Source organism: Cyprinus carpio, chromosome A20 (genome assembly GCF_018340385.1).
Source record: "Cyprinus carpio isolate SPL01 chromosome A20, ASM1834038v1, whole genome shotgun sequence".
Lineage (NCBI taxonomy): Eukaryota > Metazoa > Chordata > Actinopteri > Cypriniformes > Cyprinidae > Cyprinus > Cyprinus carpio.
In genome coordinates this window covers 2,135,284-2,153,296 of record NC_056591.1, presented here as the reverse complement: position 1 = coordinate 2,153,296, position 18,013 = coordinate 2,135,284, and the positions used below count along the sequence as shown (strand labels likewise).

Sequence of the window (18,013 nt, the reverse complement as noted above, 5' to 3'; positions counted from 1 at the left end):
ATTGAAAATGCTAATTAATTTCCTTGCGGTAGGTGGTGTTTATGGAATGGCAGAAATATAGCAGGGCCCCTGGTATACAAAGCTGCACTGCCCTTATAAAGACTACTTCATTATGCATTATAGTGGGGCAGTTGTGGCCTAATGGTTAGAGGTGGACTTGTAACCTGAAAGTTGTGGATTGAATTCAGTACCTACAGGAAATGTGGGTGGGGGGAGTGAATGAACAGCGCTCTCTTCCACCTTCGACACCCACTAATGAGGTGCCCTTGAGCAAGGCATCGAACCCCCAATGGCTCCCCAGGTGCAGCAGAAAAAAAAATAATAATAATTTTTGAAATACAACCCCACCCTCTATTTAATATTCCCCTTCAGTCGGAAATACGTCACAATACGGAAGTAAAGTCAGCAGCAACTTCCTGGTTCAGGTGGACTTTAAGACTTTTTAAGAACCTGTGGGTACCCTGCCTTAAGTTTCATTATTGAAGAAATATGCTTAACATCCATATTCGGTCAAATGTCTATACACATAGGACTGGCGTCTTGTAGACATGGCCCTAAACTGGCCTTATTTTGCAAGGCTTCCTGAACACCAACCACTCCTTTAGTCATTCAGACAGACATCCCACTGACAAGTAGATCTACGACTGAGTTTTGCATATCCCAATGCTGTAATAATACAGTAATATCTGTTTGTAAAGATTAAAAAATGTGTTTGACCAACCCTTCTGACCTCATTCTTAATGACACATTTGGAGAACAAGAGCGTGTGAATACGTGACAGGTCACAGGCCAGTACAAAGACAGCACAGCCTTTACCTCCATACTGACTGATATCAAACGCCACAGGCAAAAGTTGATATTAAGCACATCTATCTCTGTCAAAGATATTCAATTACTACAGGGCAATTTCCTTATGCACACTGGTTGTCTGATCATGTAATTAAGTTATTTATCTGATATACCGTTTTCATAAAACAAACAATGAGGACCCGTTCATGAATTTTTTCATTGTGACACTAATTTTAAAGTATTTTTGCTTTCATTTTAAAAGCTCAATGTAACCTTGACCCCTTGTGAAACGCCGATTCAACAAAACATCCTGTGACTTTGTTCTCTCAGTGAGTATTAAAGTCAACACGAGGCGCCATTCGCAACCCTTGTTACTTCCCTAATGTGACGAATAACAGGATATTCAATGACAAAACAGTGCAAGGCAGGACTTGAATTTGTCCATGGGGAACTGAGGTGAGTGGAAGCCATGCCTAAATCTTCATTTGGCCTTTAGTCAACATTATTCAAGCCTAGCTGGTGTTGGCCGAATGGAAAGTTGTCTGCCTCCTAATAAACAAGGTAATAAAAGAACTCAGTCGCCTCTGAATAAATGGCAGTTGTGATCTACACTCTGTTAGTCAGTACATGCGTGTTTCCTCTTCAGACATCAAAGATATTGTAGCACCTGATGGCTGTGCTGCGACATAAGCGTGTGTGTGTGTGTGTGTGTGTGTGTGTAAGAGCAGCTCAGGTGCTGAAGTAACCTGGCACACATCAAAGATAGAAAGATCTAAACCGACTTTGTTTAGCTTCTTTAGTGTGTGTGCAACAGTGTGTTTCTACAGCCTAAATGAGACTCCTTGGCATTTTGCTGAAAATGTCATTAATAGCAAAGGAGATGTGTGATGGGTTGGTGTGTGGAGGGGTTATTGTAAACTCTCTGTAAACATAGCTGTCACTTTCCTATTGTCTCTCTGTGCGTGTTTTAGAGTAGACAGCTTCATTCATTATAATGAGAGCGATTTAGATTTGACACACTGCAAACATACCACTTTGAAAGGTCCAGAATAAATGTGTGGCCAACTGAGAAAATTTGCCAGCAATATTTTTCATTATTTTTAGGGAATTTTTTATTAATTTTTGAATCACTATGACAATGGAATTATTTGGCTTCTTTTCTTTCCTAAACATTCAGATGAATAGTGCAGGCAGTTATGTCACTCGCGGTATCATCTTTGAGATAAGCCAGTCTCGTTCAGGAAAACTCCTTCAGATCAACACAACAGAAAGTTTTCTTCATATAAAATGAGGGGATTCGAGCAGTCCCGACAAACCACAACACGTTTGTAGTGCAAACCGAACAGAAAAAATTACATTCTTCACCATATAAATGGCTGCGCAGCAGATGCCCATAAGCCGCTTTTTATAGAACAATATAATAAGCTGTCAGCAAGTAGAGCTGATAGAAGTTACAGAAACTAAAATAAACTTTTTATGAGCATGAGGATAAAGCAGAAGGGTTGTTTGTGACTGGCAAATAGTCTTTTTTGAGATCTACAAGAAACAGGGTGTTCCTCCTAATATTGCCAAAACCAGGAAAAGTCAACAGAATTGTAGGAATATTCACTCTGATGGCTTTTTTATGTTTGTTTTGTTCCAAATCCAAGTGAGCTGCTTCAGCTTTTTGAAAGCGACGCATTTTGAAAGTGTGCAAGCAATTTGGCTGCCAATATGCTCATGGGTCAGTTCATTACATCTCACAGCCCGGTTGGAACCAATCTGTCCACTATTTGAGGACCCCTGACATGGAAATGCCTGATGTTTCATATTTTTGAATTCGCTGAAAGGCTAAATGCGAAACATTTTGGATGAAAACCCAGCTTCTGTCTCTTGCCTAGATAAGCAGCATCTAATTTGAAATGGGCATTTTTTATTTATGCATTTGTCTAAAGCATTACTGCAATTTTTGCCATTATGTGTAATCCCTGGGGATCAAACCCATGACCTTGATGTTGCAAGCGCCATGCTCTATCAGCACTATAACAGGTGAGCAAACAGATCGTGACTGATTTCTATGGTTATACATATGCAAAAAGCTCACTGGGTTTCAATTAATGTGACATCAGATTAACATAATTTTGTTTTGTCCTTTGTCTTGGATTTCTTCTTTCACGGAGATCATCACAACAAATTCTAAGATTGCATTCACTACAAAGGTGCTATACAGTGCTGCCTTACAATTTGGCAAAATCAAGCTGTCTTAGGAGGCAGCAAAGTTAAGTTTCCTTTTGCTTTGGACCAAGAGAAAGCTCACTAGGTTGCAAAACTGTGCACAGACTCTAGCAGCTCTAATTCTTTACCTAACAGGGGATGACCAGATGGACTGGATATTGTTCAGCATCAAAGAGGGAAGTCTGACACGGCTCTGCTATCAGCGGATGCACATAAGAGCTTTAGAAAGGCTTGAATGGGACTATCTTTTTGAAATGCTGAGGAGATTTGGATTTGCTGGAATGCTATTTGCTTGTTCTATAAAAATCCTATAGCTGCCGGGCTGATCAACAACAGGGTGTCAAAGTCGTTTAACTGTCCTCTGTATAACTGCCTCTGAACCTTTTATAGAGCATAAAATAGCCTTTGTGCTATTGATGTCTTACTCTATCTAAACTGTCTTGACACGTCTAATCATGCTTTACAAAGTCTTATTGACACATTTAGGAAAAGATCAGGCTGCAAGATTAATAAGCCTGATGATACTTTGTCACCCATATACTGTAGAATTACTACTCTGAAAATGCACCAACTAATAATACATATGGACAGACAGATTTTGGATTTTAATATCTTAATAAAAAAAAACATTTAAGAGTTCAGATCTAAGCTGCTGTAACATACCTTTCAAAACAATTTTCAAAAATACAGCATTTATCTGAAAAAAAATTCTGTTACAATGTAAAAAACAATATTGGCATATGGGAACAGAATTTTTTTAATGGCTACACTGCTCATTTTATCAGGGTTTCTGCAGGTTTAACAAGGTAACATAAGACTCTTTAAGACCAAGCAAAGAAAATGTAAGGCATTAAAATGAATGTAAACATTCATCAGCATGTTCTCTGATCGTTAATCTTCGTAAAGCGCTCAAAAGTTTGAAAATACAGCTTCCAATAGATCACCTTTTAATTAATTTTACAATAAATAAGTAAATAAATAAATAAAGCCCCATGTTTTCCAGTGCAAATGTCTAAAGATCCTCGAATCAAGATACATTTACTTGAGAAGCAGAATGACATAAGATGAGAAGTCTTGTTGTCTGAGGAATTTTTTCCTTTTTAAAAAACAGGAACACATATCTTCCAATGGGCTCAGAAAAAGTCTTCTTAATTTAAAGGGAAAGCAAGTTTTCATTTGTTCTTGTTTTAAGCATGAACTCACTTCATATGTTCAGTTTCTCAGAAAACAAGACTTCATATGTTCATTTAGCATCTCCAGTAAATGTATCTTAACGGAAGGATGTTTGTACCGGAAAACAAGATAAAATTACTAAGGAAGTTTTTGTTGTTTTTGCAGTGTATGCAACATTTAATGCCATGACTTTAAGAATTTAAGACTTTTCAGCTTTGTTTTTAGGCCTTAATTTATAGAAGGATGAATTAAGACTTTTTAAGACCCACAGAAACCCTGTTTATGGAAAGAGGAACAATAGGTGTCTGAGTTATGCATTTGTCTGACTGTTGTGTTTCTTGCAAATAGACGTCTCAGTCTCAACATTCAGTGACTGTTTGAAACTACTTTTTGTTAAACTTATTTAAGACTTTATAAAAAGAAAATAAAACAATAGCAAATCACTGCTTATTCAGATCTGAATGAACTAGCATGCATACAGCACTTAGAATAATTTTTATTAGGGGCAAAATATGAAATTTGGATCTTAGTAAGATGATATATAAAATGCTTACTTTGATGATCAAACCTCTGTAATTTTTATTGTGGCGGCGAAACAAATAATGCAATGCAACACAATGATGATTTAGAATCATTCCTGAAATTTTTTTTTTTTTTGTAGCGTAGCAGTTATACGACAGATGTATATGATATTTGTGCATGCATAATTCACATTTACTTCACACAAACCAAAAAAGTCTTTATTGGCTGAGCATTTTGTCTAGATTTGAGCAGCTACAGTAGTAGTCTCATAAAGAATCAACAGTTAATTTTTCAGCTTGATAGCATCCGTGTGCATACACACCATATAATACCACATTAACCATGGATTATTACTGCCATAAACTGAAATGCTTATGAGGAAGCCTGAATGAACCTAAAACAAATGCTCTTATTTCCTCTTCAGCTCACTGCAGGTAATTATTTTGCAGCAACGTTACATCCAGCCTCCATTTCCCCAAACCCTGAATTTGCAGTCACAGTGTATTTCTCTTCTAGCGGTTTGTATTTGTGTCAGACTCACCCCTATAGGCTGGAAGATAAGACCATCGACTTCATGGCTGACCTGCGAGGTGAAACTGCCCTCCAGGAGCTGTGAACAAAGCAAAAGACAGTCAGAATATATAATGTGTATACAGTACAAAGAACATGTAGCCTATAGGCAGAGACACTCTCCAGGAGAGCACAAGACAGTTAAACTTTAAAAAACATAAATCACTTCCAAAACAGATTTCCACTCTCTCCATCTGCCTATGTGTGAAGAAAAGGTAGCACAGTCCCAATCTCAAACCACTGAGCCAGAAGCTGGCAGGTCAGACTGCTTCACAAACACAGAGACGGATGTTCTGAAAGAGCCACAGAGTTTAGTCTTTTAGAGGAAACCAACATTTGAACGGCACACTGCTTGCATATTAAACTGGGCTTGGTGAAAGTATATCAAAAAAATTTAGATTTGCATGCAAACATTAGTGTCTGGCTAAATTCCTCATAAAAACTGTGAAGAGTGTGGCGACCAATGGCAGGGCAGTGCGTAAATTCAGTGCCTTAAAGGGATAGTTCACCCAAAAAATGACTCGTATTAACTCGTGAGACTCCCGTTCATCTTAGAAATGCACATTAAGATGTTTTAATGAAACCAGATTACACCAAAACTCTGACAGCTGAAAAAGTTCATTAAGAGATTGTAAAAGCAACCCATATGAATAGAGCGGTTTGATCCAAGTCAATCCATATGATGAAGAGATTCCATTCAGACTTTATTCACACCACAGAGCACATCAAATATGGCCAATGGAAGCAATAAGGTTTGTTCCTGTGGTCACACAAGCACTTTGAGCTTCTGCAAGAACCAATGAGGTTTGATCTTGCAAGTCAAGCAACTACGTTTGAGCTTCTGATTACCATATTTGATGTTTGTGTGTTGATGAATGTTTATATGGGGCACAAAAGCCTAAACTAAATTGGTTCATTTATGATCTCAATGAGAAAATAGACAGAAAACTTTCAGGTTTCATCAAAAACGCGTTGAAGATGAACAGAAGTCTTATGTGTTTGGAACAACTTGAAGGTGAGTAATCGATTTTAATTTTCGGGTGAAATGGCCCTTTAAATGCTCATGAATAATTTATGTTTACATGAAACATTTGCAACACATTTAGCTTCTACAAAATGATGTACTTCCGAGTCTTACTGGATATTCAATGAGAAAAAGGAGTAACACTTTATCTTAGGGAACATATTCACTAAATAAGAGTTTTAACGCAATAATTTCCCAATTTGCTGCTTATTAATAGTTAGTAAGGTAGGCATATTTTAGGGCTCTAAAATATGGTCATGCAGAATAAGACATTAATATGTGCTTTATAAGAACTAATAAACAGCCAATATTCTTGTAATAAACATGCTAATAAGCAGCTAGTTAATAGTAAATAGTGTTTCCAAAAAATGTATGCTCCACTATGAATCAAGTAGATTAAAAGGGTCTGGTGAGTGGTTTCAGAGGTGGGGCAAGTAATTATACATTTAATTACAGACACAAAGACAAACACATCATTTCATCTTTGAAATAATGTGTACTGATGAATCAACAATGACACTAGAAACACACTTAAGAAAGTAAACAGGGTCTGTTTTTATGTCACGTTGACTATGAGGAACATCCTTGAGAAATTGCGACCAATATCATATGTAAACAACAGATTATAATAGTGAAGTGTACAGAAATCAAAAATGCATATCTCAAACAACAGAAAGTACAAAAAAGCCCCGGCGGGGCTCTTGTGTTTTCATTATAGAGCAGCTGCTGTAAATGAATTCCTTTCTAATAAATGTTTCAAGGCCTTGAGCCTGTTTGCGTTTAAACGGATCTCTGCCGTCAATGTTCGCAACACGGCTCAGACAAGCTCTCCCACCCTGATATCCTGCCGAACCGAACACTTTTCAATAGAAAAACTCCCGACTTCTTTCATTAGCGATAATCTGTCCTCCGCTGAACGTGGCACACAATCCACAGGGACTCTGTTATATTAGTGCAGCACACGGGGCTACAGCAGCAGAGTCTTAACAGAGATTTTCTTTCCATGACTTCTAATGAAGCACGACCCTCCACTCCACATTAGCTGCTTTATTTTCTCCTTTAATCTCTCAGAAACACGTCTGTGCTGCTGCTGAAAGAGCCGTGGATGGTGTATTAAAATTCCAGTCAGTCATGCAGTCTGCAGCAAACAACATCTTTCAAGCCTAATGCAGCTCACCCTCAAAGCTCTCCATGTGAGCCTCTACCTGCACCATTCACGGTCTGTTCAGAGAAGTGGATGGTTTCCATATCCCACCCCGTTTAACGAGGACATTACAGCTTAATGAGATCATTAACTCCCGTCAAACTCTTTCAGAGTGGTGACTGAGACGTGTGGAACTGAGGGACAGGTTGTTCATGTCATCCAATCCTTTGAAATTCAGTCTTTCTTTTGTTCTTCTTTGTTTGTTTGTTCACTCACTCTTTATCTTAGATTGATCTTTTTATTGTGTTATCTCTTTCGTTCTTTGTTCCGCTTGCCCATTCTCTTCCTCTCGTTTCTTTTTCTTTTTCTTTTCTGATTTTTTCTTTCATCCACTCAACGTTCGTCATTCTCTTTCATTCTGTCATTTTGTTTCAGTTTTTGTTCACTTGTTTTCTTTGATTTCTTTTTTCATTCATTCCTGAATCCGATCTATTCTGTTTTGTTCTTTCATTCGTTTCTTCTTTTTCATTACCTTCCTTTCATTTAATTTAAGACTTTCTTTAAGTCATTTGCCATCTTTTATTATTACTTCTTGCTAATTTTTTTGTTCTTTCTCTTTTGTGCATTTTGATTTCTTTCATTAGTTCTTTCTTTTTCATTAGTATTATCACTTTTATTCATTTTGTTCTCTTGTCCTTTTTTCATTTTATTTTTTTTTTCTTGTTCATTGTCTTTTTTCATAAACCAGATTCAGTTGTGCTTTCATTTTCCTTCCTACCTTAAAAAACAAAAACTCTACAGGTTACCGTAAGCCTTTAAAACCACTAAAGGATTTGAGCAGGTATACAAACAGCTCAGCTTTTCACAAAATTGGATGATTACAATTCGGTATTAAATTATTTTTTCAAAGCAACATTAAGCTGATGTTATTTAAAAAAAAAAAAAAAAAAAACTAATGAGACTGCTTTAAAGGCCAGTGAATCAGAATATTTATACTACAATCTAAAATATATGTCATGATGTTATTAACATCATTGTTACACATTTTACACTTTTTATTGCGATGTAATAAGATAAAAAATGTATTTTTGGTAACACTTTATAGCAAGTATGCAATATAACAAATATGCAACAAAGCAGAATGCTAAAAGATATTATCTGAGCTAATTAAACAATAATAATTACTGTGACATTTAATGTATATGAATGTTTTAACAATGTGCAGATCAAAATGTATTAATGTTTTGCCTGAAACCCATCTTTCTTCATGAGCTGCACTCGGACACAAACATACCCTGCATCACAATTTGTATTCAAAGCATCCTATCTCAAATCAGTGAAGCATGAAAACAATAAACCGGAGATAGCCGGGTGCTCGAGTCATAATGTGCTTCAGAGCTGGAAGACTGGTGTATAGTGCTTCATCAGTTTTTAATTGTTTTTAAATGTCACACAAGTTCAAAGGTTGAGAATAAAACCACTTCATTTTTAATGTGGATAACGTCAGAAGGAAGAACGGTGTAGTATCTGAATAATAATAACTGATGAAGGATAGAGAAAGTGAACTGAGAAGTATCAGAATGTTAATGTTCACAGGATGATTGACAGGCCAGTTTATGGTCCCATGATGCATATAATTACGCAATACTCAGTTAGTGACTGGATATATGAGTTTTGTTGTGATAAATGGCATTTTAATGTGCTTGCTGGGCTTTAATGCCACATATACAATGGTGGAAAAATGTCAAAACCACACAAAGGCACGCATTTGTACTCGTCAGATGCATGAATATATGACAAATACCACAAATCAGTTCACTAATGCACAAATATATACGCCACTTTGTATCTGTAACTGAATGCACAAATAAACGCAGAGTCGTTTGCATTTATAGCTCAATTTTTACTTGTACTTTCAATCACTTGGTTCCTTCTTTTGGTTATTTGTTATCTTTCACTCCTCCTCGTTTTTGATCTTTATTTCCTATTTTGTTTTCTTTCATTAGTTCCTTCTTTTTCATTTTGTTCTCTCTAAATGTAGAGCCATTTGCATCCAAACTCTGCTCAAGCTTTGCCTCTCGAGCTTTCAAAACAGTGTGCATTTCATACACTCATCATATATTTATATCACCACAGACCACAGCGGATTATTGCCATTTAGGACATACCAGCGTAAATGTAACATGTCCTGCATATTACTGGCCAGTTCATGTTTTGAGAGTCAGTCCTGATGCGGAGGAGGCCGCTGAAGGCTTTATATCTGATGGAATCATGAGCGAGTGAATGATCCTGACTGTAGTCTGCAGCGGAGATGTCACTCTCCACCGATTACTGATGGGAATCTTTTTCCACTCCTCTATTTTCCTCTTCCTGTCTGCACATCAGATGGCTGGAGACCTCAACAATGACACCCTCTCAGTTCTCAACAGCCTGTCATTATGACTTCATCCTGAAAGACTTCGTCCTCGGATCAGACCCCGAACAAGACAAAGCCGAGTCACACGCAAACACACCAGACCAGAGGAAAACGGACTTATTCATGGCGAACAATGAACAGAGAATGAAATGTGGTTAGGAAACGGCTACTGCAGACATGGGGTGAACCTCTTCATGCTGGAAATTTGTGTTAATTTCACAGAAAATGATCCCACTTATCACTCATAGAGTCGGAACAGAAGAGCACAGCTCATTGGCTGGTGTTCCTGATATTGAACTGTAAGGGTCTTTGTATGAGAGCAGGATAAAGGTCTTTTTGTAGGGTTCATACAATATCTGCGCATTACACGTCTAATTAAACCACTCACAGAAATGGCCCTGACATGCATGACATTTTGATGATAATGTGTTTTTAAACATGACTGAATTCCACAGAATAAGCTCCATTTTATTATTATTTTGTTTTTTTTATAATTTAATACAAATGCATCATAAAAAATTAAGTCTAATGAAATGAGTTTATTAAACTAACAATGCAATATATATTTTAAAATGTAATCAAATTACATCAAAAATCACCCCACTAGTAATCTATATTTCTGCCATAATGTCAACCTTTTATTTTGGCGGTCTGTAGTGAGGAGCTTTGTGTTTCTGTTTGTATATTACACCATGATAGTTTTTCTCAAATGAATGTTGAATGGTGACTCTCTGAGCAGTTTGATGTGTTCATGTCCTCATATAGTTAGAGAGCACCGCGAGCCCCATGTGTGCTTTAATGTGTGTAGTAAAGGAATCTGTGTCACCCACACACACCTGGGCGTCTAGATGTAAATACAGAAAATTACAGAAAGCTTTATTATTGATGTTTCAAATTGATTTTTGCAACAAATATCAAAAACTATTTATCGCCCATTAGCCACGTGCCCTAGAGTAGAGTACAGATGTGTGTGTTAAATGAGCTGAGTCTTTTCTCCTGGGAAATAAGGCTGGAAATGTTCAATAGTTTTTGAAGCCACAGCTACGCCAATTAGAGCTGAAGTCAAGAGCAGCCCCAGATCAATATCAGACTCCCTAAGACCATCAACAGAACCAGACTCCTTAAAGAGTTAGTTCACACAAAAATTAAAATTAGGCCATAAATTACTCACCCTCAAGTCATCCGAGGTGTATATGACTTTCAGACGAATCCAGTCGGAGTTATATTACAAATTTTCTTTGATCTTTCAAGCTGTTTAATGTCAGTCAGCGGGTGTTGCAGTGCTTCAGTCCAAAAGAAGTCAAATAAAAAGCGCCCATCCATTAAAAAAAAGTATCTTACACGGCTCCGGGGGGTGAACAAAGGCCCCCTGTAGTGAATCGATGCATTTTTGTAAGAAAAATATCCATATTCAAAACGTAATAATCACTTTAATCTAGCTTGCGCTCACTGTTGTACATGGAAGCAGCTCCGGGCTAATGACGTACGAGGACAGCGTTGCGCATGAGTCGTGAGTCGTGAAAACCAACGTTTGTTTACAGGATCAAAGGAAGCTAAGTTTCCTTACTTTAGCAAAGGAAGACCAGTCTCCTCTTGGCTTCTATCGAAATCCTCCGACATTCTTCTTTACAAATCCTCATTTTGTACTTCTAATTCTTGACTGTTGTTTTGTTATGATCTCTCCGCTGCGTTTCCGCGTGTGTCACTTCTGAGCGGCGCATGTGCAACACTGACCTCATTCGTCTACTGTTGCTGCAAGCTAGATTAAAGTGATTATTATTGAATATGGATATTTTTCTTACAAAAATGCATCGATTCGCTACAGAAGGACTTTGTTCACCCCCTGGAGCCGTGTGAGACGCTTTTTATTAAGGATGGGTGCTTTTTATTTCACTTCTTTTGGACTGAAGCACCCGCTGAGTGGCATTAAACAGCCTGAAAGATCAAAGACAATTTTTATTATAACTCCGTCTGGATTCGTCTGAAAGAAGAAAGTCATATACACCTAGGATGACTTGAGGGTGAGTAATTTATGGTGAACTAACCCTTTAAGGCCTACATCCAGAACTAGACCAAGAGCTGTTGCTCCAAGAACAAGAAATGGGCACAATGTAGAATAAATTGTCAATATACAGAATATATTTGCAGCTTGCAAAACGTCTGTGCGGTAAAAACACCAGCCAGACTAATTATCATCTTCAGCATGTTGGAAATGTTTATTTGTTTGTCCCCAGGCTGAACACAAACATCAGAAGAATCTTGCACCTAACCATTGAGTCTGTGAATAAGCAACGTTTACAGATGCTCTATTCATTTGTTTCTTTTGTGTTCTGTGAGCTGCAACCTTCAAAGTTTCAGATAACTTTTGAAAGAGCCTCAGAGAGAACAACACCTTTGCACTTGCACTTCTACACTGCGTTTTACCTCACAAACGGATTACAGTTTTACAAAGTGACTGTAGCAGTGGAGAACCGCAGGAGACGTGTAGATGGGATTACAGTGGTTGCTAGATTAAAGAGGTTACTAACACAGCAACATTTACCTGTTCTTTCACACATGGCCACAGAAGTTTATGGATAAATACCTTGCGTGCAGCGTGGATGTCGAAGAAAGGCTTGTTCCTGACGCTGAAGGGCTCCTTGGATTTATCAATTTGGCCCAGCTTCATTTTCTCAAATCGTGGGGAGATGATCTCCTTCTCGATACACAGCAGACGTCTATTAAAGTCACACTGACCCACAGGCTGACCCTGCAAAACAAACCACACAGCCACAATTCACACACAACTCAATTCTACACGACTAGTTCCACACTTCAAAGAAATCAATAAAATAATCACTCCAGTTTGTCTTTTCCAGTGGAAGATAACAAGATGTACTGTAACTCTGCTATGGAAACTGCTTGTGATTTTATATTAGCATGTCAGTCATTCAGACTTCATGTTTGAACTTCTCTTTTATCTCTTTTGTGCCATAAATATACAAAAACTGGCTAAGCTCTTAAAATGTCTAAATTCAAATGACCCTTCATATCTACAGTACACTTTTAAAATGTCTACATGTAAATGACCTCTGTTATAACTGGCTAAGCTCTGTGTGTGTGTTATTTCTCATGTTGCTTCATACTAAGTCCTCATGTGAAAATGTGGTTGTGATGAAAAATTTCAGAATGTTTTTTTTTTTTTTTGTTCTAAACAGGCATGAGGTTTTAATCAGCCACGAGTAAGGCAAGTAACAAGTGACTTGTTTCTTACGATTGCTCTTAAGATAAAACATTTTAAATTCTTGGGTCCAGATTTACTAAACAGGGGCAAATTAACTTGAGGGCGCAATCCCATAAACGGGGCGATGGGAGTGGAAAGTTCTGCGGCTCATCTACTGACAATGCACAAATTAAAGAAACCAGACGCAACAACTCACTTCCATAATGACCAACACAATCTACCTACACTCTATTTTAAGGTCTCCTTGTTACACATTACATGTACTTACTATTATAATAACAATTAATTATGCATAATTACATGCAAGTCGCCCTTAACCAAGCCAAAATCCTAACACTAACCATATAGTAAGTACATGTAGTGAATTAATATTACCCAGTAAGTATATGTATAATTACGCTGTAACAAGGACACCTTAAAATAAAGTGTAACCCAATATACAGTAAGGTCATGCATCCATGCCTTTTCATTGCTAATGTTTCATTGCATGCCTTTAGTAAACCCTGCAGTAGTTATTTTAATGCCAAAAGAGAGTTTGCGCTAGGATACCTCTAACTTGTATAAAATCCCCAATGTTAAGATGTTTGATGAATTTATATAGGCTTCAGAAAATAATCATCCCAACACAACACTAGCTACATATATTTTTAACAGCTCTAGAAAAAGTGTGTCAAATCGTAATTTCTTTTAAAATTTTGTAATTGTCGCAGCACAAAGATGTTCACTAAAGCCACATTTCCACCGTTGGGTCGAACGGTTCCAGTTATGTTTCCACTTGAGCTCAGTTGTGTTACCAATGCAATGAAAATCTGACACGTTTGTATTACTTTCATATTTTCAAAATGATTGGCTGAGACTGTGTCATTTTGCAAAGCATTTTCATTGTCAGGAGGAGCATACAAAGACCTACAAGCTGGAGTTTATGACATGAATTCACAGACTTCAATCGAGATACAATGCAATGTGATGTTCCATCAGGCGACTCATCTGCTGACAACTTCCCAAATTAGGATTACCACTTGATTTAAATTGGCCTAAATTTTTCCACACCTTCATAACAGATTTTTCCCCATTTCTTTCCATTAAAGCTCAGGTCAAGCTGTCTCTATTGTGTGGGTCTCTGGGTGGACTGGGGAGTTTAAATGTTAGAGTATGTCTACATTGCACAAATAAACACATATTCGAAAAGATTTGTTTGGCAAAATTTGATTCATCTTGATTTGATCCCATTAAGTGTGCTGAGGGATTGTGTTGAAGGAACAGACGCGGTATGTATACGTGCACCTCACTCTCTCTCCATCACGACCACAGCCGCGTCTCCATGGTAACATCTCCACATCACGCTCTCTGGTCTCGGATGTATGGCAGCGCTCCAATGGGACCGCTGAACCACCTCACTACGACTGAATCAATGCTTCACCTCCTCACTTAATGCCTCAAGAAAGGCAGTGACTCGCTGAACATCTCCAGGGGGATCCACTGCAGCTCTCCACAGACAAAACGGGCCCTTAACGATCTGAAGGGGCCTGTTCCTGAAACGATGTATCCTCGTGTAGACAGAAGACACTCGTATCTCTTTAGAAAGCTCCTCTCGGGTGACTCTGACTCATTTGACCGTATTTGATGCAACACAGTCTGTATTTCTGCATATAAACAAATGAAGTCCTGCAACTGATGTGTTCATATGCATGTATGTGCATGTGAGGATTTCTATTGAAGGGACTGGATTTCGCCCTGTGAAAATTAGAAACTTTTTATATCTATTATAATTTAGAAACTTCTAAGATATTTAAGAAGTCATTGACGCTTAAAATCCATGGTTTAAAGAACAAGGGCTAAAACATGTATGTAACATCCAAAAATATAAGCATAAAGTGTTCAAAGAGTTTTCAGAGGTGAGTTATTTGGGGAGAGATGAGAGTAAGAAAGAGATACAATTTAACAGCAGACATCTTCCAAAACCGACCTCTATAAATTTGACATCTTATTTGCAATTTTCCAATTTCCTATCGCACGAGCAGACACACCGGCAGCCCAACTCTCTGCGGGCAACTTCCAAACGCAAATTGAGGAATAAACCGCTCATCTATATTTAAGAGACTCTCCAGACTTACACACTCCATATCAAAAAGTAATGAAAGCTTCTATAAATCCAGGGCCTGGCAGAATAATGGAAACATAATGTGAAAAAATTATTTAACATAATGAGATTCAAAGGTGAATCATTTTAGATAAGCAGAAAGGGTCAGCATTAAAGACTGCACTTCCACTCCCGTCTGCTCTGTCTCCAATCACAATGTAACGGATTTTATTACTACATAGAATAAAATGTAATTGTAATAATCACTTAATATGTGGTATTTGCAAAAAAAGATCTGATTTTATACAGATGAGGAAAGGAACAGCTCCGCAGAATGACAAATAGAAACAGGGGTTTGTCATTTGCATGTTGTAAGGGATTAAGCAATCCTGTTTTATTCTACATCAGTTTTTGCTGACTGGGTTATTTTCGATGATTTGAAAACTACACGGTTAAAATATTATCCAGAGCCCTGGTCCAGCTTTGCCATCACAGGAATAAATTTCATTTTGAAATATGTTCAAATAGAAAACAGCTATTTTATATTACAACAATATTCCACAATATTGTAAAGGAAACAGTGGTGCTTGTGCATGACATGACAAAAGCATTGCTGTGCGATTACTAAAGGCTGATTTATACTTCTGCGTCTGACCTACGCCGTATCCTTTACGCCGTATCCTTTACGCCGTAGGCTATGCGTCAGTTTTCATTTATACTTCGGCATCGTTGTCCGCGTCAATGTGCAGTACACATGCAAACCACTAGTCTGCAGTGTCCACGGGCATGTTGCTGGTGTAACCCGCAGTACTGTGGCTTGTCTGAGAAGCGTTGTTATAGCTGTGACGGCATCAAATAAATATCAAATCATTAAGTCATTATTTAAAACTACAAAAAGGAGACAACAACAGAACAGGAGAAGATATGGCATTCTTTCCATCTCCACAAGGACTTGTACCACGGCAGATCTACATTGTTTGTCCGGACAACTACTTATGTATAATGCTAGTATGTTAAACGATAAGACACTTGTTCTTTGCTTTGTTTAATTTTAAATAAGAAGGTGCAACATTAAAATATATTAAAGTGCACCTAATAAACACACACCAAACTCAAGTACATATGGAGGAAGGGGTTCTAGCAGGACAATCACAGCGCCTGCGGTCCGCGTAGAATTGACGCGCTATTAGATTTTTGGAGAGGTGCACATCGGACTACGGCATAGGGTGTGCGTCTATGCGTAGGTCCGACACAGAAGTATAAATCAGCCTTAAGGTTCGGTTCTGGGTGGATACTTACTGGCTCAGTGGTGTTCAGGTCTCTGGATATGGCCCAGCTCTTCAGTGTCTGAAATCTAGGGTGTTTCACCCATGTTCCAAAATTTCAAATTGCTTGGGAAAATAATAGCACAAATCTCTCTACAAATGCACGGTTGAAAGTGTGATTCAGATCCACTGAGCCAGTTCTACAGGGGTGATTGAGGCAATAAATAAAGCAGCATAATGCAGAGCTAAAACAGCACTGAGAAGCTAACGGTAAACCATTTCTTTAAAAGAATACAATTACTTTGACATACATTACCATTAAAAAGTTTGGGGTCCTTAAGATTTATTTTAATGTGTTTGCATGAAGTCTTATCTGCTCACCAAGGCTGCATTCTTTTGAACAAAAATACAGTAAAAACAGCAATATTGTAAAATATTATTACAATTGAAAATAGCTGTTTTCTATGTGAATATCTGTTAAAATGTAATTTATATCTGTGATGTGCAGCTGAATTTTCAGCATCATTACTCCAGTCTTCAGTGTCACATGATCTTCAGAAATCATTCTAATATGCTGATTTACTGCTCAAGAAACATTTCTGATTATTATCAATGTTGAAAATATTTTTGTGGAAACCATGATAGATGAAGGATTCTTTGACGGAAAGAAAGTTCAAAATAAAAGCATAATTTTTTTTTTTTTTGCAACATTATAAAAGTATTTACAGTCCCTTTTGATCAATTTAATGTGTCCTTGCTGAATAAAATACTTGATTTCTTTAAAAAGAAAATCTTACCAACCCCAAACTTTGAATGGCAGTTTATAATAACCACATTTAAAGAAAAAAAGAAGAAAAGAAAACAAATCCACTGAACTGCTCTTTCTCAGGGTTAATTTTAACAAGATTACTGACGAACAATGAAAGATATGTAAATCTTCATTCATTTTTGAAAATGTTTTGTTAGAAATCTATTACACTGTCATGGACTAAGACTATTGTCTTGAACTGAAATTGTGGCATTTTGAGTTGAATTGTCAAAAATGAAAGAATATGACATGACAAAATGTTGACAAAAATGAAGGTCACTTTTATATATACGTAAAAAATGACCCCAAAAAAACAGTAAACCCAAACCCAAAGTATTTTAAGGAAAGTCAAATCCTGTATAATATGTTCAATTGATTAGCTTCGGCCTTGTTTATGACTTCATACACTGAAGTAATTTATATATTAAAAATTCAACATCTTCCTACTTCACATTGATACACTTGTACTATTTTTGATGAATTACGTAGAGTGAGTTACCTGTGTTTAATACATATGGTTAGTGGTTTGTTCTAGTCACTAAATCTGGAGTAATAGTTATAGCAATGCTTGATGCATAAAAGAACATTTAAATGAGCAATAAAGTTAAATAATCAATAAACTGAAAGTGCTGGTTGTAAACAGCAGTACAACAGCAGGTTTCAGACGTCACATTATCTGTTGATAGCTCTGCAGAACCCAGCAAACACATCTGTCATGAACAACTACAGTTCTGACACCGCAGAGGGCATCTAATAGCATTTCACTGACTGAGTATCTGACTGAC

General features: G+C 37.3%; 1 protein-coding gene across 1 annotated transcript in view; it reads right to left on the bottom strand.

The window, feature by feature from the left end:
- rngtt (RNA guanylyltransferase and 5'-phosphatase) overlaps nt 1-18,013 on the bottom strand; it is a 92,116-nt gene that overhangs the window by 29,308 nt on the left and 44,795 nt on the right. Inside the window, exons 11-12 of the mRNA XM_042777344.1 lie at nt 12,437-12,601; nt 5,240-5,308 (exon numbers count right to left, since the gene is read on the bottom strand). Coding sequence (XP_042633278.1) covers nt 5,240-5,308; nt 12,437-12,601 — 234 coding nt within the window. The remainder of the gene's footprint in view (nt 1-5,239; nt 5,309-12,436; nt 12,602-18,013) is intronic.